The following is a 27,794-nucleotide window of genomic DNA, read 5'->3' as shown; positions in this document are numbered from 1 at the left end:
TCGGGGGACAGGGGTGTGTGCTTGTGTAGGCAGCATGTTTGTGTGTCCGTGTGGCCTGAGGATGTCATGTGTGTATCCCTGACCTGGAGTCTTCCTCTACCCCACCCCCAAGGGCCCTCCAGTCTGCTCAATAAACGCCCAGACTTAGCCCCTGAAACCTAAGGCTTGAACAGGGTCGGGGCAGAACCATCCCAGCCGGGGGCGTTTGCCAGGCTGCCCGCTGAGCAGCACCCAGCTGGTCCAGGCTTCCGAGGGGCCATTTAACTACAAAAGGAGGAGCCCCAACCCACCCCCCTTCCATCTCCCTCTGGGTCGCCCTGGCTCCTTCTTTTAAAGAGCACAGGGCTGAGCGGACCTCACAGCCCCTTTGAGCCCAAACGCCAGTGACAGAGGGGGGTCCACAGAGAGAAACAGACCAAAGGGAGCTTTGCCTACTGTCTCACAGCAGAGCAGAGAGAGGCAGGATTCACTGCTGGGCTGAGACCCCCCGAGAAATCAGGGCCCTCCCCTCTCTGACCTCTCACACCTTCCTCTACGCCTCCATCAAAGCACCACAATTTGAAACTGTGTTTTTTATCAAGTGGTTAATGTCTCTACACAAGGGTGCAGCCTGTGTAGGCTCCCCACTTGTAGTTCAGTACCTGGCACACAGTAGGTGCTCAATAAAAGTTTGTTGAATGACTGTATAACCTCCAGGCTCTAGAGAGGGCTTCAGAGAAGTGGTGACATGTGACCTAAGTCCAGGCAGAGGTGAGAGAACGGCAAGTGCAAAGGCCAGAAGCTGTGACCAGGCCTGGTGGGTGTTACCATCCCACAGGCTGGGGCTCCTCTTCGAGGCTCACCAAGTAACACCCCCCCCTTTTTTTTTTAATTTTTAAATTTATTTATTTTGGCTGCACTGCACAGCATGCGGGATCCTAGTTCCCCCAACCAGGGACTGAACCGGCGCCCCCTGCAGTGGAAGCGCGGAGTCCCAACCACTGGACAGCACCCTTGAGACCCAGACAGGGAACTGGAGAGGAGCGGAGGCACACAACCTCTCCAGCCCCCGCCAGCGTGGCTCAGCCTTCAGAGCCCCCCTCAGTCCTCAGGCCCAGCCCAGGCACCTAGGTTCTGAGCTCAGTGGTCCCACCCACTGTGGACACAGACCCAAACCCAGGAGTTCTCCAAGGCCTTGCCCTCTGATCCGGGCATGACTGAGCCCAGCCACCTCCCAGGTGCTCCGAGGTTCCTCCGCCCCTCCTCCTGGGCTCCATGCCCATGACCAGGGGCCCGGGCCACACACTCTGTCCTCTCATTGTGGGGCCCCTAGACCTTCCCAGACTGACCAAGGGCACAGAGGGCCCACCCTCACCCATCAGTCCATTGGGAGCTGCCCCCAAAAGCCTCTAACACAGCTCCAGGGACCGAGCATCATCACGGATCCTGGGTAACAGGGACACGGGCCAGCACCTGGCCTCTGGGTGCCCAGCAGGCACATCTGAGCTGCCCAGCGAATCCCCTCTCCCCCATGTCTGTTGTCAGGAAAGGCCCCGGGGCTACTCAGCTGGGCATTTCTGAGCACAGAAATCAATTCCAAGATCCTCAGGCCCACTACACAACTGTGGTACCACAAACCCACCCAGCAGCGGCCTGATCTCTCCAAAAACTTGGTGAGAGCAACCAAGAGACGTGACTCCTACTTATAGGAAAGTAAAGGGCTAAAATAAACCTGACCCCAACTGTGCTCTGACCACACCTCCAGAGGTGTGGCCAAGGGAAATTCTGTTTCCAGCTGTGGGTCCAGCAAATCCTGCCGGCTGACTTCCTCTCCAACAGCAGGAGGAGGAATGATTTTTCGACAAAACCCTTCCTCTCGGCCCCCATTTATGAGGACAAATTTCTAACACAAAAGGCAAAAGACACAAATAAACATGGCTTTGCAGATGGAAAAGTCCCTCAGGACCCTCTGAGATTGGGTGTAGAAGGAGCCCAGGATTTAGAAAAAGATAAATCTGGGTGAGGGTTCCAGATCTACCACTTACGAGGTGTTTGTGTCTGAGCCTCAGTTTCTTCCTCTGTGAAATGGGGATGATAATTCCTACATCCTGAGGACAGTGTGAAAACTAAATGAGATTTCACCTATGAAAGCCAAACATGGAGAACAGCTGCTTATTATTACTATTATTACTACCATCATTATTATTATTATTACATGTTAATGTCACCGCAGAAATAGAGAGAGAGTGGCATGATGGAAAGGCACTATTCGGGGTGAAAGGCAGCCTAAGTTCAAATCCTGGCTCAACGCGAGGATCCATACATGCTTGGTTTTATTCTTAGCTACTTTTTTGGCCATGTTACAAATGTTTTTTTTAATTCAGGCCTGAAAACAACCCTGAGAGGTAGACACTAGTGTTCCCATTGTACAGATGATGAGACTGAGGCTCAGAGAGGTAAAGAGTCTCGCACACGGTCACAGAGCAGCAAAGCAGCACAACTGACATTCTCTAAACCACAGAGCCTGCGATTACGACCATCACCCAGCTCTGTGTGAACCCAAAGAGGAGAGAGCCATGTGTCAGATGTGGCTGGGCCTCGGGGAAAAGGGAAGATGTAGACAGGGCAGGTAGAAAGCCGTTCTCCGGGAAGGGAAGGAAGCTGTGATTTGAGCCCAGCCATGGGACCTGGGTGTCAACCCTGGGACCAGCCCCAGGCAGTGCTGCAGTGGAAGATGCCCAGGGATGCATGAGATGCAAGGTGAGGACCAGGGACGGCTCCCCAGAGGAGGACATTTGGGCTCAACCCTGGATGACAAGTTCACGAGACAGAGAAAGAAGAAAGACCTATGGGGCTGTCCTGGGCCACTTCTCCTCCCTCGCTACCTGCCCTCCTTCATGTTCCAGCCTCACAGTTTGAGCACCAGCCATGTGAAGGGACCCCACCTTCTCCCGCACTCCAGGCCAGGTCTCCGGCAGCTGCTGGCCATGGCCACAGAGATGTTTCATACCAACTCCAACCTGACACAGCTCACACAGACCTTTTGGTACCACTACCCGTCTTCCGAATCTCAGCAAAGCCCTGCCCCCGCCAACTGCTCAGGCCGAAGGCTCAAGAGCCAGCCTAGATTCCTCTACATCCCTCACCCGCTACATTCCATTCACAGCAAGTCCTGTTAACTCCACCTCGAAAACACATCCCAGGGCCACGCACCTCTACACCTGGTCTGGGCCACCATCAACTCTCGCCTGGATGACAGTGACCTCCCCTGCTGGTCTCCCCTCTCCCAGCCCGTCTCCTCACCTCAGCCAGGGATCTCTTCAAATCAGATCACATCACCTTCCCTCGTGCTTAGGAAAAAGCTCTCTCTAGGCTGCCCTGTACAACCCAACTGCATTAGTTTCCTCCAGCTGCTGTAACAAACCACCCCAAAGGTGGTTGGCTTGAAACAACACAAATTTATTTATTTATTATAGTTCTGGAGGTCTGAAGTCCAAAATGGGTTTCGGTGGGTGAGAATCAGGACTGTTTCCTTCTGGAGCCTCTAGGGGAGAATCTATTTCCGTGCATTTTTTGACTTCCAGAGGCCGCCCCCATTCCTTGGCCTGGGGCCCCGCAGCACTCCAACCTCTGTTTCCATCATCACATCTCCTTTTTCCTGATTCTGACCCTCCTGCCTTCATCTTTTAAGGACCCTGTGATTGTACTGGGTCTATCCACGTAGTCCAGGATAATCTCCCTATTTCAAGATCCTTAACTTAATCCTATCTGCTAAAAGTCCTTTGCCATGGAAGGTAATATTCACAGGTTCCAGGGATGAAGATGTGGACATCTTTGGGGGGCTATCATTCAGCCTACCACCCCGACCTGGTCACCTCTTCTGGAGCCCCCATTGTTCATCTGACCCAAGGGCCTTCTCTTGGTTCTTCAAACAAACGAACCATTTTTCTACCTCAGGGACTTTGCACGTGCTGATCCTTCTGTCTGGAATTCCCTCCCTTCCCCTGCCATTCCTAGGGCTGACACTCCGATGTTGGCATGAGTATCATCTCTCTGAAAGGCCTCCCTTGGCCTTGAAGTCTCAGCCAGCTGCCCCCTTGCCCTCTGCTGTGTCCCCCAGTGTAATTCCCTGAGAGCCTCTGATCAGCAGCTGATGCTTTTCCTCATGTACTTATTTTCCTGGAATTCCCACGACAGCGTGCACTCCCCGAGGACAGGTCCTGTCTGTCCCGCTCACTGCTGCACCCCAAAGCCTAGCACACAGTAGATGCTCAATACGCATCCGCTCAGGGCGCGGTCTCATATCTTGTCCTGCCCAGGGGCCTGAGAACTTCTCTCTCCCCATTTCTCAGTTTCATTTCTATTTGTTTTACTTTTTCATTTTTTGAGTCACTTCTCACTTGAGGGAGGAAGAAGGGAGCAAGACATGCAGTTCCTTTCGTAGCAAAGAAGGAAATGACCCACCGGGCCTGAGCCCAGCGAGGCTGGCCAGAGGTCACAGCTGCCGCCTCCCGAGTCAGGACCAGCTTCCTGGCAGAACTCTCTGCTCCCTGAGCCTTTGTTCACTGCCTTCCTCCTGCCCAGAGCAGCTGCCCTTTTCACAGCCCACCTCAAAGGGCACCAGGTCTCCTCCAGTCTGACCACCTCATTGAGGACTGGGGGAACTGGGACCGGAAGCCTTCCCAGGCACATGGCACCTGCGTTCCGGGCCCTGCTGGAATGCTCTGTCCCAGCAAACCCTGCGAGCCCACTTCTGCCTGGGCCAGCAGCAGGGGGCCACAGGGATGCTGGATGCTAAGCTCAGCAGGCCCAGAGGCCAGCCTGCACACACACCCTCAGCCCTCACTGAGGACAGCCTGGCGCCAGTGTCTCAGAGGAAATGTTACTAGAGTTTAGAAACCTCCTGTGCTGTGCAGAATCCAGCTTCTCCCTGCAGCCAGGGCTGGGGACAGCCAGGGAGATGGCCTCCCATCCAGCACCCAGTGGGTCCTTGCCTCTCTCCAGGCAGGAGCCCTGATTCTGATTCCCACTCCCACTTCTTCCTCTGAACCATCCCAGGAGCCAAAGGTCAGTGACACAGGGACCAGCAAGGGTAGACTGAGGGGGTCAAGGGCTAAGAGGGCATAGTGACAGCCGAGGTCCCAGCCTCGGCCCACCCTGGGGCAGTGAGACAAGCCCTCTTCCTTCTGGAATTCAGGATGAAGCCGGGCCCTGATCTCTGGGTGACCCCAGATCCCCATCCAGGTTGATCCCACGTCCCAAGGGCTGCCTTCATGGGGGCAATCACATGGGGTCTTGTGCTTAAAAGGACCCCATGTTGGGATTCATGTTCTTCTCTCTCTGTCCTGAAATTCTTAGCAACTTTTGAGAAAAGGACCCCATGTTTCCATTCTATACTACGCCCCACAAACTACGAAGCTGGTCCTGCGAGCCCGGCCTCTCTACCCACCACCCCATCCCACCCCTGTTCTCGTGACAGCTCCTAAGCTAATCACCAACTGTGAGCTCTGCGTGTGGTGAGGGCCTGGCCCTCTAGGTCACGACATTTGGGTTTCTTAAGAGCCTTCTAAAGACAACATCAAAGCAACACTGCCACAGGGGCTCTCGGACTAGCCGGGGGGCATGTTTGTTCAGAGGAGTCTTTAAATACCACCACACAGCAGCTGCTAGGTCAAGAGAGGGCAGTAGGAGGAAGCATGAACTTTGGGGCCAGGCCGACTTGGTTTGAGTTTGACTCTGAGGCTTCACGTCTGGGTGATCTCAGAAACTTTACTAAACCTCTCTCTTCCTCCGCTCATCTATAAAGTGAGGGCTAAAATTATACCCACCTTGAGGCTTACTGGGAGGATTAAGGGCGATAACACATATAAAGTGCTTGGAAGAGTGTCAGGCATTCAATCGTTATTGATATTTATTTTTTGGTACTTATTATACTTATTGATGACACTTATTGATAAATGTCAGCTGTTGAGGTCAGGCACCTGGGCTTTATTCTCAGCCCCACCATTTACTCCACCGTGAACTTAACTTCTCTGTGCCTCAGTTTCCCCGTTTGTCAAATCCAAGCTGGGTGTCCACCGCACAAGGCTTTGGGAGCTACCATCCACGTCAGCATTGCTCCCTCCTCCAGGAAACCTTCCCTACAGCTCTCCTCTAGCCTCCCCTGTCGCCCATGCTTGCTTGCCCAATAGCACATGTGACCCTTAAGTAGGAATTGTTTCTGTGTCTGGCTTCCCCTCCCAGACTAGGAGCTCCGTGGGGGCAGGAAGAGGGTGTGGTTCTGCTAGTCTGAGCAGAGAGTGAAGGATGAAGGGTTAAACAGTTCCGTGCTCCCTGGGAGATGCTCGCACCCCACATTCCCTGATGGTCTCTCTCCTCGTCCCTCAGAGCCGTCCCTCCCGGGAAGATGCAGCTGTTCGTGATGCTGCTGGCTGCAGGGGGCACCTGCCTGGGCCTGCTGGCAGCAGCTGCAGCGGCCGTCAACCCTGGCCGACCCAACACCCCCAGCTCGCTGCCCGTTCACCGGCGCCAGAAGAGAGACTGGATCTGGAACCAGATGCACATCGATGAAGAGAAAAACGGCTCACTGCCCCACTATGTGGGCAAGGTAAGGCTCAGGCCCCAGAGTGGGAGAGGTGCGCCGTGGCGGTGGTGACGATAAAGACAGAGATAGGTGCTGTGGTGGTTGCAGGGATGGGGATGATCGTCGCGAGGGTGATGGTAATAGTGGGAGAGATGGTGGAGGTGGCCGATGTCATGGTGGTGGTGACTATGGTGATAGCCAAGGAGAAGGCGGTGGTGGTAACAGCAGTGGTGGTGGTGATGGGGGAGGGGCAGGCGGTGGTGGGGTGATGGGGGAGGGGCAGGCGGTGGTGGGGTGATGGGGGAGGGGCAGGCGGTGGTGGGGTGATGGGGGAGGGGCAGGCGGTGGTGGGGTGATGGGGGAGGGGCAGGCGGTGGTGGGGTGATGATGATGATGATCGTGGAGGTGGTGGTGGTGGTGGTGGTGGAAGTAATGGTGGGCACAATGGTTCATCTTTCTCCCAGACTTTGGTCTATGGAGTGAGTATCACTGGCAGGAGGGCCACCCCGTGCACAAGCTAAGGAGGGCAGCCTAGTGTGGGGGCTCCGGGCTCAGGGCAGGACCAGCCAAGGCTGCCACTAACTTTGTGCATCTGAGAGGTCTGGAAGACCTGAGCAGACTTCTACAGAATTGTGCTGGTGACAAAGCTCATCATCCAGGCCACAGTTTGCCATCTCTAGTGGAGGCCTTTGAACCTCCTCAAAAAGCCCTGTCTCTCAGGGTGTTTTGTCCTAGCATCTAGGGTGTTATGAGCTCCAGATTCTAGGACACCCATAACAAGGCGCTTGACCCAAGCCTGCCCTCCAGGGCGGTGCCTACGACTCTAAACCCTCATTTCATCCCATTTAAAACGTGTCCATCCTCAGTCACCTTCCTAGAGCTTGGAGCTAATCTGAGGGACTAATGAACTATCTTCCTGTGTCAAAAGGTCGCTGAGGTCAAAACCATCCACTCTAATTGAAAGGAATGGCTCTAGTGGTGGAATTTCACACACAAGGACAGGGAGATGGATTAGGTATTTCAAGAGCTTTCAGTGAGGAGAGAAATTCCTTTCCACTGCTTTAAAATCTCACCACGTCAGTTTCTTGGAAGCTAAGCAGGGTCAGCTAAAGAAAGATCAGTGTACTGGTGAGAGGAATTATGGTCCCAAGCACAAGGCTGGGCTCTGGGACATGGTCAGGGGGCAAAGACAGACATGGTCCACACCCTCATGGAGCTTGTGGTCTAAAACAGGGGCTGGCCACATGTACATCAGTGAAGTTAGCACACTCCCTCACACCATACACAAAAACAAACTCAAAATGGTTTAAAGACTTAAATATAAGACATGATACCATAAAACTGCTAGAAGAGAACATAGGCAAAACATTCTCCGACATTAATCACAGCAATGTTTTCTTAGGTCAGTCTCCCAAGGCAAAAGAAATAAAAGCAAAAAGAAACAAACGGGACCTAATCAAACTTATAAGCTTTTACACAGCAAAGGAAACCATAAACCAAATAAAAAGACAACCTATAGACTGGGAGAAAATATCTGCAAACGATGCGACTGACAAGGGCTTAATTTCCAAAATATATAAACAGCTCATACAGCTCAGTATCAAAAAAACAAACAACCCAATCAAAAATGGGCAGAAGACCTAAACAGACATTTCTCCAAAGAAGCCATACAGATGGCCAACAAGCACATGAAAAGATGCTCCACATCGCTAATTATTAGAGAAATGCAAATCAAAACCACAATGAGGTACCACCTCACAGCAGTCAGAATGACTGTCATCAAAAAGTCTACCAATAATAAATGCTGGACAGGGAGTGGAAAAAAGGGAACCCTTCTACACTGTTGGTGGGGATGTAAATTTGTGCAGCCACTATGGAAAACAGTATGGAGGTTCCTTAAAAAACTAAAAATAGAGTTACAATATGAGCCAGCAATCCCACTCCTGGGCATATATCCAGAAAATATGAAAATTCTAATTCAAAAAGGTACATGAACCCCAATGTTCACAGCAGCACTATTTACAATAGCCAAGACGTGGAAGCAACCTAAGTGTCCATCAACAGATGAATGCACAAAGAAGATGTGGTACCTATAAATAATGGAATATTACTCAGCCATAAAAAAGAATGAAATCTTGCCATTTAGAGCAACATGGATGGACATAGAGGTTATCATACTAAGTGAAGTAAGTCAGACAGAGAAAGACAAATATCATATGGTACCTCTTATATGTCAAATCTAAAAACATGATACAAATGAACTTATTTACAAAACAGAAACAGACTCACAGACATAGAAAACAAACTTATGATTATCAAAGGGGAAAGTGGGGGAGGGATAAATTAGGAGTTTGGGATTAACGTATACATACTACTATATATAAAACAGATCATCAACAAGGACCTACTGCATAGCACAGGGATCTGTAATCCATAGGTTGTAATAACCTATAATGGAAAAGATGTATACACACACACACACATATATATCACTTTGCTGTACACAAGAAACTAACACAATACTGTAAATCAACTATACTTCAATTAAATAAATAAATACATAAATAGGGGCTGGTAGAACTGCCCCACCATGTGGTTTTGTAAATAAAGTTTTATTGGAACAGAGCCACGCTGTGCACTTAACAAATGGTCATGGTTGCTTTCATGCTACAATGGCAGATTTGAGTAATTGTCCCAAAGACCATATGACCCACAGAGTTGAAAATTTTTACTATCTGGCCCTTTAAAGAAACAGTTTGCCCACTCTGGTCTAGAAGGGCAGCATGTATCAGACAAAGAACCCCACACATGCTGGAGATGGGGGAGCCCTATTGTCATAGAGAAACAGGCCAGAAAGGACCCCTAGATGGGGAAGGGTCAAGTCTGGCCTCAGCACCAGAAATGTCATGGCAGCTGGCGGTGGAGCCAGCTGGGGAATCTACACTCACAGCCCTGCCCACGGCCCTCTCCACTGCTCACTGTGCTCAGGCCTCCTCTGGCCACCAAGAATGGCTGGGAAATTCGGATCCTTCAGTCTGGCCACTCAGAGGGAAAGGCGCTTGCCCAGGGTCACACAGTGAAACCAGGATAGAGCCCTAGGAAAGCACAGGGTTCCTGACTCCCAACACCGATGTGAACTCTGTGCCCTAGAGGGAAATGCCATCAGCCTATCTACTCCTTCCCAAGGGGATGAGTGTGCCGTGAATCAACCTCCAAAGAGAATGGCTGCTCCCCAACGAATATCCATGGGCTGAGTCAGGGACAGTTGGCAGCAAGCGGGGCCACCGTCATGCCGCCCAGCCCGGACACGGCAGACTTTGGACGGCTCACCCGAAGTCCTCTGCGCAGCAGGAAGAGCGTCAGGCCTGCCGTCATCTGCCAACAGTGTGCACTTGGCACCTGGCGTGGGGACAGAGGGTCCCGTGCAGTCCCCACCCTGGGAAGAAGCAATGGTGTCTGGGAGAGGCAAGGACAGGGCTCCAAGGATCACCTTCTGGCTCCAAAGACGTCATCGGAGGGAAGGAAGTCCCTGTTTACCAAGATCAGAGCCAGGAGCCTTTGTTTACAGAGCTGTTTGCTGGACAATGGGAGCTGAGTGGCCTTCTGAATCCACAAACATGGGTCAGCATAGCTTTTGGCATTAAGATGTTATATCCAAATATAGGGATAATTTTTAAAAGGGGAGGCCCCCCCAAACCTATAACCTCAGTCTGTCTAATCGTGAGGAAAACATCAGACAAATTCCAGTAGGGGGCATCCTACAAAACACCCAACCAGCACTCCTCAAAACTCTCACGGTCATCAAAAACAAGCAGAGTCAGGCTTCCCTGGTGGCGCAGTGGTTGGGAATCCGCCTGCCAATGCAGGGGATGCGGGTTCATGCCCCAGTCTGGGAAGATCCCACATGCTGCTGAGCCTGCGCATCTGAAGCCTGTGCTGCGCAACAAGAGAGGCCACGATAGTGAGAGGCCCGCGCATCGCGATGAAGAGTAGCCCCCACTTGCCACAACTAGAGAAAGCCCTCGCACAGAAACGAAGACCCAACACAGCAAAAATAAATAAATTAATAAACTCCTACCCCCAACATCTTCTTAAAAAAGTATATATATGTATATTTGTATATACATACATATATATATAACTGAATCACTTTGCTGTACACTTGAAACTAACACAACGTTGTAAATAAAGTAAATTAAAAAAAAAAAAACCATGGAGAATCTGAGAAACTGTCCCAGCCAAGAGTAACTCAAAGAAACATGACAACTAGATGTAATGTGGTATCCTGGGTGGTATCCTCAAACAGAAAAAGGACATTAGGTAAAAACTAAGGAAATCTGCACAAAATATGAACTTTAGTTAATAATAATATATCAATATTGGTGCATTAATTACCACAAATGTACCACACTAATGTAAGATGTTAATAACAGGGCAATTGGGCACAGGATGTATGGGAACTCTCTGCACTATCACCTCAACTTTTCTATAAATCTAGAACCGTTCTAAAATATAAAGTCTATTTAAGAAAAGTTGGAGGGAAGGAAAACAGAAACTCATCCAAATGAAGTCTTTTTAACACTATTTATCTGATGATATTGAGAAATTTTTATCAAAGCTGTTTAGGTGTGAGTCAAATGCAATCTCAGGCAGAATTCCAGTAACAGATCAAAGCTGACTCACGCCCCCTTGCTAGCCCTGCCCACATGGATCCTAATGCACCCATCGGAACCAGGTTTGGAATAACCATCCTATCCTAACCCTGAGTAACTCATACAGGGCCCCAGACTGTCCCTCCTTCTTGACCCCCACTGTCCTCCCGCCCAAGTCACAGGTTCCAGAGCTGGCGCATCACTTCTTGCCTCCTGCCCATCTGTTCATCATATGTCCCGGCCACTGGGCTTCGGGACCTCCCCACGAACCATCTGCCCCTGCACACCCGCAGCCCTGCTCCAGGATGCTTCTTCACTACCTCCAGCTACAGCCCCACCTCTCTCCTCCCCGCCCACCAAGGGGGAGGAGCCTCACTCCCTGTCCCCACTTCCTCACCTCCCAGACTCTTCTCTAAAGCCCTGTCATCTGGCTGCTCAATCCACCACCCCCTAACGCTGCTCTCACCAAGGGCTCCGATGACTGCACCGCTGCTAAGCCTAGGGATGCTTTCCAGACCTCGTGGGATTTGACCACACCCATCTTGATGCTCCCTCTTCTGTCTTGAGACCCCACTCTCTCACGGGTTCTCCTCCAGCCTTTCTGATGCAACACCTTCACTCAAGGCTCCTGTTCCAACTGACCCTTAAATGCCGCCCTTCCTCAAAATCTCAGCCTCTGCTGCTTCAAACCAGGCCCTGAGAGAAAGAATGGGGTCTGGACTATCTTTATGCTCCCAGGCTGGCACCTCATAGACATCTGATTTTTTTCTTTTACTGAATTGAACTCTATTTTTTGAACATCCTAACCACCTATGGGAAGACCATTTGACATGTATGAAGTATGATTAGCTTATGTTCCTAATAGCCTCTGTTTCCAAGATTCCATAAATGAAATGTTCAGCAATTCTAAATTTCTAATATCCTTTAATGTAAGCATCTAGTGTGAATAACAACTAGCATTTATTGAGAGCCTGTGCAAATTGCTTTACACACATTATTTTCCAAGTCTTATTCCTAAGGACACTAATAGTATGTGTAACAAAGAAAAAGGATTCAGTGGTCTAACAAGTACAGGAAATCCTGAGTTAAACAAAGCTCAGTGGAGTTCTTTTCTGTAGGACTATATGTTGTAAATCTCCAAAAAGAGAACATTTTATGTACCATTCCAAAACTAAATGACTGAGACCAGTGATGTGCTGATCAATAGCTGACAACTGGCTCTTGAGGGGAAAAGATCCTGTTTGTAGCATTTGCCAATTTCCTTGGTGTAAATACTTTCACCATGTCTGTTGCAAGCTACCAACTTGATGCCACTGAAGGCAGAGTTGGGAACAGATGTGCGTTAACGCAGCATTATCCAGTATTTCCGTCATTCAATACGATCAACATAAAAACTCAAGAACGGGTGGGATACGGAGGGTGGGAGGGAGACACAAGAGGGAGGAGATATGGGGATATATGTATATGTATAGCTGATTCACTTTGATATAAAGCAGAAACTAACACATCACTGTAAAGCAATTGTACTCCAATAAAGATGTAAAAAATAAAGAAGTTTTTTAAAAAACTCAAGAGAACATAGTAAAATGTAGTAAAATCACAGTATTAGGAAGCAATAGATTTATAGTACGTTACCTTTGTTTCTAATATGATTCATTTAATTGTAAGTTTATATAATTGCTTTTTTTAATAACGCCATGCCCTGGCACACTCACACGGGCACACACTCACACGCACACAGCCACCAGGGCTATTTCCAGTTCACGGCACCTCTCCTTTCCTAGATTAAATCAAGCGTGAACCGCAAGAACACCAAGTACCAGCTCAAAGGAGAGTCTGCCGGCAAGGTCTTCCAGGTTGATGAGAGCACAGGGGACGTGTATGCCTTTGAGAGGCTGGACAGGGAGAAGATCTCTGAGTACCACCTCATTGCCCTCGTGGTGGACAAGGACACTGAGAAGAACCTGGAGTCTCCTTCCAGCTTCACCATCAAAGTTCACGATATCAATGACAACTGGCCTGTGTTCACGCACCGGGTGTTCAATGCCTCCGTGCCCGAAATGTCAGGGATAGGTACGTACCCGGTCTGTCTGTCTCCCTCTCCCCTCACTCAACCCTGGCATGGAGGCACCTCTCCCATCGGCAGCTTCACTGCCTGGGGCAGGATTCAGTGAGTTCCGGGCAGCTATGGGGATGCCCATATTGCCACTTTATATGACTCGAAAGGAACTCTGGTCCCTAAAGACTAAGCTCTGACCTGGCCCCAGACGGAGTCCTGACCGTCACACACACACACGTCCTGTTACTCTTTGGAGCCAACGCCACCCACTGCTCTGACTCTTAGGGCTGGCATGCCAAGAGTGTAGCCTTTGCACATGAAGGAGGCCAACTCTTCCACCAAGACAAGGAGTCACCTTTAGGGTCCATACAGGAGCGGAGGGGGGCGGGAGAGGGACACACCCCATCCCAAGGTGTGTCAGCAGCCTGGACCCCAGGCCTCCAGAGGAGACTATTCCTTCCTCAATTCTACCCCCAGCCTCCAGGGGATGCTCCCTTCCCCAGCCCTTAGTCCACGCTCTCTTGCCAGGACTCAGGACCAGACCTTCCTGTTAACTATGGGGAGCCTGGAGTTCAAGGGGACAGAGATGTGAACCCAGCCCTTTGGGGGCCCTTCCTATTCTCTTGTTCTCATGCTTCCAGAAGGAAGCAGCAGCCCTTACTGTTTCTCCCCACGACCTCAGCCACTCACCTCTTCCCTCATTTCCCCCATAAATGAAAACCACCTGTTCTCTTTGCCTTCATGTTTGACGGAGCTGGGCCTCCACCACTGCCAGCACTTTGCCCCCAGGCAGGCTCCTCAGAAAACAAAGCAGTCTTTTCTCCCTCAGGACCTGGGGGAGGGGGTTCAGGGAACAGCCTGAGCCCCACCTGCCCTCATCTGGGAATGGGGTGAGGGGCTGGCCATCACAAAGCAGCAACCCTGGATTCTCTCCCCACAGGGACCTCGGTCATCCAGGTGACAGCAATGGATGCAGATGACCCCACTGTGGCAGACCATGCCTCTGTCATGTACCAACTCCTGAAGGGAGAAGAACATTTCAGCATCCGTGGTTCTGGTCTGTGTGACTAACCCCCCTGGGCGGCACTGGCTTGGAGTGGGTGGAGGTGCAGGCACCGAGGGAAGCCCAGTCTGCCAGGTGTCACTGACCACTGACCTACACCACCCTTTGGAGGCAGTCGGTACCCTACGTCAAGACAAGGGGGCTGGTGAGGGCAGAAGGAGGCAGACAGGTGCCCAAGACGTGAACTCAAGTCCAGGGGACAAAGTCAGGACCCAAGCATTGACACGAGAGGTGGAAGAGAATGCTGGTTAGCAGCTCTAGCTATGGAATCAAACGGATCTGGTTTCCGAACCCATTTCTGCTCCTCACTGCTTCTGAAGACCTTGGGCAAGACAACTGACCTCTGTGAGCGCTAGGGCCCTAATCTCAAAAATGGGGAAGCTTATATTCACCTTGTATGGTAGCTGTGAAGTCTGAATTAGGTAACGTATAATGAGCACGTGGCCCATCGTCATTATCCACTCCACGTGACCCGAAAAACGGTAAGGACTGAGGCTTGGGAGCAAGACAGAAGTCCAGGTGGTCAGGCCTGAGGCAAGCCCTCTTTCAGAGTGATGGCAAATACACGGCACAACCTACGCTGCACCAAGGCAGCCATCACTAACCCGTCACAGCACTCTTCCCACTCTGAGCCTAGATGTGGCCTCAGGTTCTTGCTCAACCCAGTGCTCCAGGTGGCTGGGACCAATACTGGACCAAAGCATTTGGCCTAGCAGTGTGGGGCATGGAGGTGGAAAGTGGTTCACCCCTGGCTCTCAGTCCTGGCTGCACCGTGAAATCACCTGGGGAGCTCTGAAGCCAGGTGCCCTATGGGTAGCGGCCAGGCATCACTATTTTTTAAAAGCTCCCCAAGTAACACGGCTCCTGATGTGACACTTTTTGCAGGACTAATTGTCACAGCGAACAAAAACCTGGACCGAGAGAAGCAGGCCAAGTACAAGATCGTGGTGGAAGCACGAGATGCCCAGGGCCTCCGGGGGGAATCGGGCACGGCCACCGTGCTGATCTCTCTGCAGGACGTCAACGACAACTTCCCCATCTTCACACAGTGTGAGCCCCTCCCCTAGGCCCCTGGGCAGGGCGAGGGTTGGGATACTCCAGACTCGGTGACCTGGGAGCTCTCAGAGAGGATCCTGGCACCCGTCTACCTCTCTCTCCGAGCCAGGGTGGGCCTACGTCAGGGATGTCTTTCCGGTGCTCCCCATCTCTGAACACGTTCCCAAGGCTGTCCAACTGCCCCTGCCACAGAGCCCTCACAGGCCAGCAGGAAGTCACACTCCCTGCTGTGTGCCACCGTGTGCCCAGAGTCCCACTACCAGATAGGACCACTTTCACCCAGATCCCATGAGCTCTGGAAAACCCAGACCCCAGCTAGAAAATCCCCATGAGCTGGGGAGCAGGGGTTCAGCAAAGCTCCAGAGCCAGAGCCAGGGCTGGGCTCTGACCCACCCACAGACAGATTCTCCCCTGAGAAAAATGTCTGACAAGAGCTTTTTTTTTTTTTTTTTTTTTTGCGGTACGCGGGCCTCTCACTGTTGTGGCCTCTCCCGTTGTGGAGCACAGGCTCCGGATGCGCAGGCTCAGCGGCCATGGCTCAGGGGCCCAGCCGCTCCGCAGCATGTGGGATCTGCCCGGACCGGGGCACAAACCCGTGTCCCCTGCATCGGCAGGCAGACTCTCAACCACTGCACCACCAGGGAAGCCCTGACAAGAGCTTTTGACACACCCTGGGTGGGCTGGGGAGGAAAGTCAGATGACTCATCACTTGCAACTCCAATGCTGACGGCTCATGCAGAGGCTCAGCCACCCCAAGGACAGGCGGGTTTTCCTGAAATGGCCTCGTTGTGTACGGCACAAGCTCCCTGAAGGCAGAGATTCTCTCAATTGTCAATTAATAGGTCCCCTAGCAAGGTGCCTGACATACAGCAGATGCTTAATAACTACTTGTCAGGTGGATGGAAGGACAGATGGAGCAGAACCTCTTTGCCTTGGGACCCAAAACTCCAGAGGAATTACTACGACTACTATTTTATTGTGCCCGTTTCCTGTAACAAAATGTATTGGGATAGTATGGGGGACAATCGCCTCATCTATCTCATTAACCCAGTGCCCTTTGGGGCGCCTCTTTGCATCAGCCAGGTACGTATTTTCTGTGCCCGAAGACATCCGCGTGGGCAGCCCCCTGGGCTCTCTGTTTGTGGAGGACCCAGACGAGCCCCAGAACCGGAAGACAAAGTACAGCATCGTGCAGGGCGAGTACAGGGACACCTTCACCATCGAGCCTGACCCCACCCGCAACGAGGGCATCATCAAGCCCATGAAGGTTCGCAGACCTGTGGCAGTGACATCAGATGTGGGGTTGGGGGCTCCCGGCTTCCTCAGGACTCAGCCAGGGACTGCTCCCGGATCAGAGACCACCCAAGGTGCACGTTCTGGGTCAGTTTGGAGCTGGCTGTGTGCTCGTGGACACTGTGACCCTGGCGCTGGGAAGGGAAGCCAGAACGGAAGGGTCAGTGCCTTAGGCTGGGCTACCCCGGAAGCAGACCTTGAGGCAAGGATTTGGGTGTAAATAGTTTACTTGGGGAGTGATCTCAGGAAGCCCCAGGAGCAGCAAGATGTGAACAGGAGGAGAGCTAATACAGACTCCGCAATGAGCAGGTGAACACCATGGGCAAGTGGGGTGCAGTCCCGCCGGGGACATCGGGGGGACAGTGTGGAATATGCCTCAGAGTCACAGCAGCTGTGGGCTGACTGAGGCTTCCGGGGGGCTCACCCCCTGGCACTTTCTTCCTCTTTTTTTTTTTTTTTTTTTAGATTTATTTATTTATTTCATTTATTTTTGGCCACATCAGGTCTTAGTTGCAGCATGCAGGATCTTTTGTTGCAGCATGCAGACTCTTCATTGTGGCCCGCGGGCTTCTTTCTAGTTGTGGTGTGTGGGTTTTCTCTTCTCTAGCTGTGGCGTGCAGGCTCCAGGGCACGTGGGCTCTGTAGTTGTGGCGGGAGGGTTCCTAAGCGCATGGGCTCTGTAGTTTGCGGCACACAGGCTCTCTAGTTGAAGCGCGGGAGATCAGTAGTTGTGGCACGTGGGCTTAGTTGCCCCGTGGCATGTGGGATCTTAGTTCCCTGACCAGGGATCGAACCTGCGTCCCCTGCATTGGAAGGCGGATTCTTAACCACTGGACCACCGTCCCCTCCCTGGAACTTTCTGATCTGCCCTGGGCAAGGGCCAAGAAAGCCCTGGAAGATTACAAGTGCTTGTAGCTGAAAGCCATCAGCATGTAAGGAAATAGTGAATGCAGTGGGGAGGGGGTGGCCATTGGCAGTGGCTGCTGCTGAGAAAGCAGTTGGACTGGCTGAATCTAGAAGAGGAGGGAAGGTCTGCCAGGGGCACAAACTGCTTCAGAATGGCCATGCAGAGGACTGGGAGGCCAAGGCCAGTGATGACCTGCCTCAAAGGGGACACTCCAGAACCCCTCTGCCTGAGCCAGGCCATTCCTCCAGCAGACCTCTCCCGAGTCCTTCTCTGGTCCAGCCCTGAGCTGGGGACTAGATATACCCAGGGGAGTCAGACGGCCTCCACGGTACCAAAGCTCTCAGCCAGTAGGGAGGACAGACACACAGACATAAAGGGTACCCAGGCAGGGAGCAATTACCTGTGTTGGGAGGGGCAGGAATGGGTTCTGAGAGAACATCTGATTACCTTCAGATTGGCTTCCTGAGGGGTGAATAGGAGTATGCCAAGCAGGCAAGGGCAGGAGAAGAGACTTGAGCAAAGGCACAAAGAAAAGGAATGTCTTTAAGGAGTTGTGGATAGAACCACTAGCCTGTGATCCCCTTGATAGCAAGACTGTGGCTGATCCACTGGTTGTCCTCAATACTTGGAATTGAGCCACGGTCAGGATACACGGGAGACAGCTGAGGACAGCCAGGCCACAGGCCCCTCATCTGTAAAAAGGGGGTCATCCCAGTATGACCTCGCAGGGTTGCTGTGAAGATCACAACCATGTGCTTGGCTCAGAGCAAGTGCTCACCATAGTTTTTCCTTCCGCAGCCCCTGGACTATGAACACATCCGGCAATACAGCTTCACCATCGAGGCCACGGACCCCACCATCGACCTCCGCTACCTGAGCAGCACCTCCACCAAGAACATCGCCCGTGTCATCATCAATGTCACAGATGTGGACGAGCCCCCCAACTTCCAGCAGCCCTTTTACCACTTCCAACTGCGGGAGAACCAGAAGAAACCTCTGATCGGCTCAGTGCTGGCCGTGGACCCCGATGCCGCTAAGCGGAGCATCAGGTAAGGGGGGTGGAAGGTGTGAGGGTGGTGATGATCACGACCCCACCCAGGCACTGAGGTTCTTAGGCCTGCTGGACTGAGCCCAGGACTCAGAGGGGGAAACCGGCTTCTCCCAGGAGGTACATGGGACACGCACAGAGGCAGGACAAGAAGCCCAAGCTCTTCCACTAACCCACGTGGCCAGGTGGAATCTTGTTCTGCCCAGGCACACACCTAGCATGGTCCTGGCCATCAGAGCTTCCCGTTGTCTGCTCTACCTTGAAGGGGAGGCACGGGCTCCCACAGGTCCCATCTGGGGAGATGTGACAGTCAAGAGAGCAACCAACTTGACATCCGTGAAACCCCTTCGTTAAACATGATTTATTACATTTGTCTTCCCAAAACCACAAAAGGAAAAAGTGTTTATTTCACACAATGAAACAACACAAGGATCTATAAAGAAAACATCAGTAACCATGATTTCCAGACAACTCATGTTCATGGTGTGCTGGGTCCTATCATGCCTTTCTTCGTGACCACACAAACATCTACATACATTTATGGTGGATTTGTCCTTTGTTTGTTTGGGGGATTTGATTGTTTTACAATTTTTTTGGATCATACTATACCCATTTCATCACTACTTGTTCTTCTGTCTGAACTAGACTCCTCTCCTCTACCCTCTGTGACAAAGATGTAGTTCCAACTCATACTTTCAGGAGCCACACAACATATGAGAGTGTGAAGTTCCGTCAGTCTCATTTTTTTCTGAAGGGGTAGCCAACTGTGCCAGCACCATTAATCAAATAAGTCATCGTGGGCTTCCCTGGTGGCGCAGTGGTTGGGAGTCCACCTGCCGATGCGGGGGACACGGGTTCGTGCCCCGGTCCGGGAGGATCCCACATGCCGCGGAGCGGCTGGGCCCGTGAGCCATGGCCACTGAGCCTGCGCGTCCGGAGCCTGTGCTCCGCAACGGGAGAGGCCACAACAGTGAGAGGCCCGCGTACCGCAAAAAAAAAAAAAAAAGTCATCGTTTTCTACCTTTGTTACACACTAAGTTCCTGAATCTATTTCTGAATCCTTTGTTCTGTGGCAAAGCCATTCTGGTTTATTGTAGCAGCTTGATACTAAAACTTGGTATGCATAAGGCGAGTCCCTCCCTCAAGTGTTTTTTCACTTTATATAACTTTAATGCATTCTCAGACATTCATTCTTCCATGTGAACCATAAAATTCTTCAGTTTTTAAAAAAGCATCAGAATTCTAATGAGAATTGTGTTTACATATCAGTTTGAGGAGAGTTAATGTTTTTCTGTTATCAGGTCTTCCCGTTAAAGACAAATGTGTACCTCCATTTTGATCACATCTCACAAGTTTTAGGATGACTGTTTTCATGGCCATTCTATTCTAAATGGTCTGTAATGATAATTTTTATTTCTCCATTGATCCAATGGTTTATTTAAGAGACTTCTTTTTTCATTTACAATTGGTAGGGCATTTTTTTGGCTTTGCTTTAACTTGTTCTGTGATGTAATGCAATTGTCTTTGTGTCTTTTTGCCCATTTTTTTCTGGAATATCTAAGCTTTTGCTTTATGTAGTTTAATTTTTCCATTCAGTTAACAAAGGTTTATAACTATTTCACCTTCATTATGACTTGTCACTTTCACCCTTATGACGTTACCCAGTTTGTTCGGCTTAAACATTTTGTCCTCAACTCCATGTTGCCTGATGTAAAGTTTGTCAGTCCTGTTTTCATGTTACTCATGTTTGCCTGAAATAAATTTTCCGACCTTTACTTTTAATTTTTTCTAGGTCATTGGCAGTAAGTTGTCTCTTGAAACTGGAATGTAATTGGCTTTGCTTTTTTTTTTTTTCCATCTTTACTGGAGTATAATTGCTTTACAATGTTGTGTTAGTTTCTGCTGTACAACAAAGTGAATCAGCTATATGTATACATATATCCTTATATCCCCTCCCTCTTGAGCCTCCCTCCCACCCCGCCTATCCCACGCCTCTAGGTCGTCACAAAGCAGCGAGCTGACCTCCCTGTGCTATGAGGCTGCTTCCCACTAGCCATCCATTTTACATTTGGTAATGTATATATATCCATGCCACTCTCTCTTCATCCCAGCTTCCCCTTCCCCCCACCGTGTCCTCATGGCTTTGCTTTTTAATCTAAACTGAGATGCTTTGTGTTTAACCTATTTACATTTTTCATTGTAAATGATATGTTTGATCTTACTTCTTTTATCTTGTTTTACATTTGCTATTTCTCAAACTTAATTACTTTTTTCTCTTCCCCCATCTTTGTTGTAGAGTCTATTTTTTCATGTTATTTCCTCATAGATATTTGGATGGAGTATATGCATTTTTACTTCTACCAGTGAGATTTACTTCTATCTGTAAAATTTTAAATGTTTTCCTGGACCAATATTTTCTAGTTAAAAATCTCTGTCTCTCTCTCTGTCTCTCTCTGTCTCTGTCTCTCTGTCTCTGTCTCTCTCTCTCACACACACACACACCATTGCCTTCCTATATATGATAAAGATATCAATAGTGTAATTTTAATTCCTCCCAAACCAGATTTTTTTTTACTTTATTTTGAGACACTTGTTAGATGAAGTGAGTTTTCAAAAAAAATTTTTTTTCAGGACCCATCTTGTGCATGATATACTTCCTGAATCCTTGCATATTTACAAATCAAAAATATTATCAATGTGTTCTAGCATTTAACTTTGTGAGAATGTCTGGGGTGAGTCTGATTTCTCTTTCTTTATAAGGACGTATCTTTTCTGTCTGGACTCTTCTTGGTTTTTCTTTATATAGCTCTGAAATTCAAAAGTGTCATCAGGATATAGCTAAATATTGATCTCTTTTTAAAATTATGCCTGATATCAATGACCTCTTCTATGAACTTGGGCCTTTCTTCAGATCAGGAAGTTTTCTTTTATTATATCTTTTGTTATTTCTTCTGTTCTCTTTGTTCTGGAATTTTCCTCAGTATTAGAAAAATATATATTTGGAATGTTATATATTTTTTCATCTCTCTTTTCTTCTCTTCATGCCTTTTTCCTTAAGAACTTTTCCAATTTTTACTTCACAAATTTAATTTCCTTTCAATCACTTCATACCTCTTCCAGCCCCTTTTTTTATTTCTTCCTGGCTCTTGCCCAACTATCTTTTCATTAATCACAAAATCTGATCCAAGCTGTGGTATAGTTGATTATAGTGCCACCTGCCTCAACTCTGAAAGTGCTATTGATGGAGTCTCAAGTACCACCCTCAGTCCAGTGATGGCAACACTGCCAACATCAAAGGGATTATCTCACTACTCTGACTCCCTCTGGGTGGTCAAGTGCAATGAGCAGTGAGAGGAGGATGGGGGATGGATGCAAGGGACAGATCCTGAAGGGTCTCATCTGTCCTGCTGGGGAGTTTGGACTCAGCAAAGAACAACAGAAAACATTGAAACTCTCTCCCGTGGGCAGATACTCCATCCGCAGGACAAGTGACAAGGGCCAGTTCTTCGGAATAACCAAGCAGGGGAATATTTACAATGAGAAGGAGCTGGACAGAGAAGTCTACCCCTGGTGTAACCTGACAGTGGAGGCCAAAGAGCTGGATTCTAGTGGTGAGTGGCCCCATTTGCCAGGGGACCTGGGCTCCTCTCCTTTTGTCATCCTTTTTAACTCGTCAAAATCTATCACTTTGGGTCTCCAGAGGTACTATAAGCACCTGCTGATGCACCATGTGGTTGGGATGCTATAGCACCTCCATCCCCAAGTGTGGATGGACCAGGTGCATCCACGTCATCTGAGACTTTGTTAGACGAGCAAAACATCAGGCCCCAACCCCAAACTGAATCAGAATCTCATGCACACTACAGTTTAAGAAGCACTGTTCCAAAACAGGCTGCCAGATGTCCCTGTGATGAGAATCACCTGAGGCACCTCTTAACCACAGAGCTTCTCAGATGCCTCCCTGGAGGTTTTGGTCCAGTGAGTCAGAAATGGGGCCAAGGAATGTGCACTGAACAAGTGCCATGTGATTCTTATTATAGTTTGGAAAAGGCTGCTTTGGAGGGTGTTTATGTGCCAGTTAGTGGGCTGAATTCAAAATCTGAAGCAGTTTCCAACTCCAAGATTTTTAGATTCTCCAGAAATTAGGGTAACTGCTGCCAAAGGGAAAGGCAAGTATCAGAGTTTTGCACTCTTAGCCTCTATGAGAAAATCACAACTGTCCTCTGGGAGAAGGATCAATATTCCCACCTTATACAGAGACCACCAGGGCCCAGAAAGGGGGTGACTTGGCCAGGGCCCCACCAGTGCTACCTTGAAGGGCCCCTGCTTCCTGCTGACAGCATGTCCCCCACATGGCAGCCAGGTCAGCTTCAATGCACTCCCGTGTACTGTCCAGATCAGTCTTTGCCCCTTTCTTCCCCATCTAATCTCACTCATACAATTTTTAAATCTTATAGTAATAGTTTGCTGTCCATTTTAAAATATGGAAAATGCAAAAAAGGAGAAGGAATTTATACCCTCATATTCCCACCGTACACAGATAATTACTGTTAGCACCATAGTGTATTTCCTCTGGTCTTTTTACTATATGTATTTTTATACAAGTGAGATCATAATACTTGTATAAATATCATATCCTGCATTTTTACTGAACCTTATTCCAGAATCATTTTCTCATGGTACTAAAATATCTTTTTTAAAAAGACTGTAATTTTTAAAATGTAATTTACCTGGGCATTGCAAACAGCCACATAGTCCATTCTTTTAAACTGACGTAATTTATTAATGCAATCTCACTTAGATCGTTTACCTTTTCAATTATTTCATAATTAATTTATTTAAATTAGTTTGATTGCTCAATTAAATTGCTGAATTGATTTAATAATTACTTAATTGATTTAATTAAAACCTTAAAAAATACACTTCTGTTGTTTACCTTTTCGATTCTTACAAATAATTCTTTAGCAAATATCCTTGTGCTTGAAGCTTTACCCCACTTCCTCTTCCACTCCCTTCGACCAGAACGCCATCCCTGGCCTCCCTTCCAGATGTCTATAACCCCCTCCTCCTGCAAAAAGAGCACCCCTCCAGGACTCCCATCCATATACATTCTAATCCCAGGGCTGGCACCTGCTGAGCCCACTGTAGTGATGAGTCCTTTCCCCTGCAGGGACCCCCACGGGCAAAGAATCCATTGTGCAGGTCCACATCGAAGTTATGGATGAGAACGACAATGCCCCAGAGTTTGCCAAGCCCTACGAGCCCAAAGTGTGTGAGAACGCTGCCCAGGGCAAGGTGAGTCTAGCTCAGGTGGGAGGGCAAGGCAGCGTCCGCCTGGGGCAGGCCATGGGGCAGCACCTTCCAGCCACGGTCAGCTGGCATTTCACTAAGTTTACTGTAACTTGTACAACAGCCTTGAGGAAAGGTGACATTATCCCGACAGAGGGTGAAACTGAGGCTCAGAGAGAATGTGTAGTGAGTAGATTGGCGGGGAGGTGGTGGTAGAAAGAGTGGCTCTGTGGAGACCACTTAGGTTAGTGTTACAGGTGAGAGGCCGCCACGGTCAGGTCTAAACCCAAAGTCCCTCCCCATCACTGAAACCCCGGCCAACCCAACACCGCTAATGACCGGCCCCCATCTTCCACCCTCTAGCTGGTCGTGCAAATCTCGGCAATTGACAAGGATATAACGCCACGAGATGTGAAGTTCAAGTTTTCCCTGAGCACTGAGGACAGCAACTTCACCCTCACGGATAATCACGGTGCGCCTCAAGGCAGTCAGCCTGGCTCTTGCGGGGGCTCGGGGATGGGGTTGAGTCTTGAAGAGCCAGGGTCAAGGACCAAGCCAGTGAACTGGGGGCAGCCCCTCAGTGGGGCTTTCAAGTTACAGGAGGTTTTGTACAATTCCCACCACATACCTAACTGGTCTGTGCAATGGTCAGAGCCACCCTGGCACACTGCTGAGTCCACATGGCCTGCCCTTCCCCATAAGATGCTCAGGTTACTGAGGAGCACAGAACAGATACGCAGTGTAGACAGCTTGGTTCACAAACTAGCCAGACTCCCTCCTGCGCTCAGCACAACTGCAAATTGCTCTCTGACATGGAACTCTTGAGGTTGCTTCCAAAGAGGCAAAACTGGACATTTGAAACCCGAAAATGCCAAGGATACAGTGTTTTAATTTGGCTACAATGACTACTTACCACCAGGTGTCCTCGGGACAGGATCTGGTCCACCAATCACAGCCTAGAGGGCCCTGTGATGTCAGTAGCGGCCAATCAGAGTTTCTCATGAGTATGTGCTTCCGAGAGTGTCGATGCTGAGTTGACTGAAGTCCAGCCCAAAGCAGACAGGCTTCCATGGCTTCTGCTCCTTCCTCAGAAAAACACAAAAAATCCCCCTTGGGTCTAAATAGAACAATCCTTCACCCAGAATGGGGTGGAATCCCTGCCCGTCCCTAACTGGCAACGCTGTGGTTGGTGAGGTTCCCTGTATAGAAACAGCCATTGCCACCCTTGAGGAAGGCCAGGGAGTGGGGTCCCTGAGAGTGAGGGGCAGACCCAGGGGATCAGCCACAGGCTCGTCCTTAAGGAGCCTCCTACGGGATGGGGATGGTGGCTATGATGCGCGGACAGTCAGTGACAGACCATTCAACATTACGCCGTCTTTAGTAGTAAATAATATGGAAAAAATACCTGTCACCCCATCCCCAGTGCCCACCTCAATCCTGCCTCAGAGGAGGTCTGCAGTGGAGAAGAAAGCTTAAGCGCCAACCCAAAGACACCCCATATGTGACCAGGAGACTAGCTTATTGATCTCAGATTCACTTAGAACATGAATGTCCTGCTACAATATTAAATGAGTATAGTGAGAAATCTCTAATTTCCCTCATACAGTGTCAGTGGCCATATTGTTATCATTTTCAATTATAATAGACGTGGCTACTTAATAATGAAATGTAATTGGCTTCCATGTGAAATCTAAAAGATGGCCTTTGCTTTTGGCTTCCTGAGTGTGCCAACCCCGCACGGCTAGGTAAACCCTGGAACAGGGAGTCCCTGGACCCTCTAACCATCATCATCTCCTAGGAGCCAACAAAGGGCAGATTATCCAGCCACTGAATCAGAAATGCGGGAGAGGGGAGGGGGAAAAGGAAGGAGGAGTGGAGGGGGGTGGTTCTGAAAAACCAGCATGTTTAAAAATCTCCCTGGGCAATTCTGTACATGGATTTGATTGGAGCTGAGAGGGAGAGCCAATATTTGGGCCAAAGCACATTCTCAATTCCAGCCTGACCAGGGAATCCTCAATTACATATGCAATCATTCCCTCAGTGCCCCAGGGAACTGTGCATTGTTTTTACTTTCTAATGGATTTTCAGGGATAGCGAAAACAGCCTTAGAAGTTAGCCCGACGCTAAAAGACTTTTTAAGACTTTATTTCCCCGATTGCTCATCAAAGCTTGAAACAATGCGTTAATTAGCTGACAGTCACCTTTTATTGAAGTAGAGTTAGGGGTCAGGCATATCATTGGCCCACAGAAACAGAAGGCAAGGGTTTTACATTCTGGCCAAGTCCTTCTTAGAGGCTAGGTCGAAGCAGCTGCCCAAAACATCCCCTCTCTGGAGGAACAGACCTGCGCTCAAATGGCTAAAACCTGAGGCAGGGGGTGCAAAGGGCAGAGACACAGCCCAGGCAGCACGTGGGCTGGTGCAGTTACCAAGGGCTTCCTGGAGGTGGCAGGCCACACCGTCAGTGTGGATGAGAGGATGGGCACTCCAGGCAGCAGAGCCTGACTCCGAGGCCTTGGTGTTTCCAGATAACACGGCCAACATCACAGTCAAGTACGGGTATTTTGACCGAGAGCGCGCCAAGGTCCACCACCTGCCCGTGCTCATCTCGGACAACGGGAGGCCAAGTCTCACAGGCACCAGCATGCTGGATGTGACCGTGTGCAAGTGCAACGAACGCGGCGAGTTCACCTTGTGTGAGGAGGTGGCCGCCCAGGTGGGCGTCAGCATCCAGGCGCTGGTAGCTATCTTCCTCTGCATCCTTACCATCACAGGTCAGTGCCCAGGAGGATGGGAGGGGACATTGAGGGGGCTGCACAGGAGAAGGAAGAGGCTAGGGATCCAGGCCCAGCCCTGCCTCCAGGCCCTAGAGCAGGCCTGTGCTAGGTGTAAGCTTCACCTCCTTGGATGCCTAACTGTGGGGATGGCGGGGGGAGGGGGGGAGAAGGGGGGACTCAAGGCGCTTTCCCCAGTTTAAAATACTTTATATATAATATTCACTCATTCAACTGACATATTTTGAGCACTTATTGTGTGCCAGGCACTGTTCTAGGTATTTATTTATATAAAACCTCTTCTGAGGGAATTCCCTGGCAGTCCAATGGTTAGGACTCTTCGCTCTCACTGCAAAGGGGCGGGGTTCAATCCCTGGTCAGGGAACTAAGATCCCACAAGTCGCACCTGTTTTGAAAAAAGAGGATCCAGTTCTTCTTTTGGAGAGAAATGGAAAGTTTAAAATTTCTAGTTTAGATTGCCAGTGGTTTTCTTTCTATTTTTAGGATTTCTCCAGCCTTGATATCTCTTTTCTTCTTGTTTGGGCCTCAGAAATTTTAGGAGCATTTTAGGCCTTGCCTTAGTTTGGGTTCCCCAGGAAGCAGACCTTGGGACCAGGATTGGGGTGCACATGGTTTATTTGAGAGGCACTCCCAAGAAGCCCCAGAAGGAAGAGGGGGAGTGAGACTGGAAAGGTAGGCAGCCAATCAAGGGCAAGTTGTCACACAATCTGCCACCATGGGACACTGGAGCTTCTTCTCACTGGAGACTGGGTGGCGGCACTCACAGCCCATGTTTTTCCAACGATGCCCACCAGCTGATGGTGGGGCTCGTCCCAGAGGTGTAAGTTCTGCGTTTCACTTGGGGCAGGGGCTAGCCCTCCAGAGGAAGCCCTTGGGTGGTTAGAGGTCACCCTGTGCACTACAATGACAGGACCGGGGGACACAGTGAGGGACCCTCATTATCTGCTCCAGGCCTTTCCTGCCAGTGGCTTCCCTGAGAGGCCCCCTAGCAGTGCCCCCGCTTCTGGGGCTTCCGTGGCAAAGAGTCCAGACCCAGATTTTCCTCTCAATAAAAATCAATAATAATGATGTA

The 27,794-nt window shown here is 49.8% G+C and overlaps 1 protein-coding gene across 1 annotated transcript in view; it reads left to right on the top strand.

Annotated features, from left to right (window-relative positions):
• Window positions 1-27,794, top strand: part of CDH5 (cadherin 5) — a 35,618-nt gene that overhangs the window by 4,473 nt on the left and 3,351 nt on the right. The window contains exons 2-11 of the mRNA XM_082607584.1: window positions 6,367-6,586; window positions 12,999-13,287; window positions 14,214-14,330; window positions 15,222-15,386; window positions 16,472-16,659; window positions 18,391-18,641; window positions 22,109-22,251; window positions 23,811-23,935; window positions 24,293-24,401; window positions 26,456-26,701. Of these exons, the coding sequence (XP_082463710.1) occupies window positions 6,386-6,586; window positions 12,999-13,287; window positions 14,214-14,330; window positions 15,222-15,386; window positions 16,472-16,659; window positions 18,391-18,641; window positions 22,109-22,251; window positions 23,811-23,935; window positions 24,293-24,401; window positions 26,456-26,701 (1,834 nt within the window). The 5' untranslated portion in view covers window positions 6,367-6,385. The remainder of the gene's footprint in view (window positions 1-6,366; window positions 6,587-12,998; window positions 13,288-14,213; window positions 14,331-15,221; window positions 15,387-16,471; window positions 16,660-18,390; window positions 18,642-22,108; window positions 22,252-23,810; window positions 23,936-24,292; window positions 24,402-26,455; window positions 26,702-27,794) is intronic.

Source organism: Mesoplodon mirus, assembly GCF_964341445.2.
Source record: "Mesoplodon mirus genome assembly, chromosome: 19".
NCBI classification, from domain to species: Eukaryota; Metazoa; Chordata; class Mammalia; order Artiodactyla; family Ziphiidae; genus Mesoplodon; species Mesoplodon mirus.
Note: the sequence above shows the minus strand (reverse complement) of the source record. Positions and strands in the feature narration are given on the sequence as shown.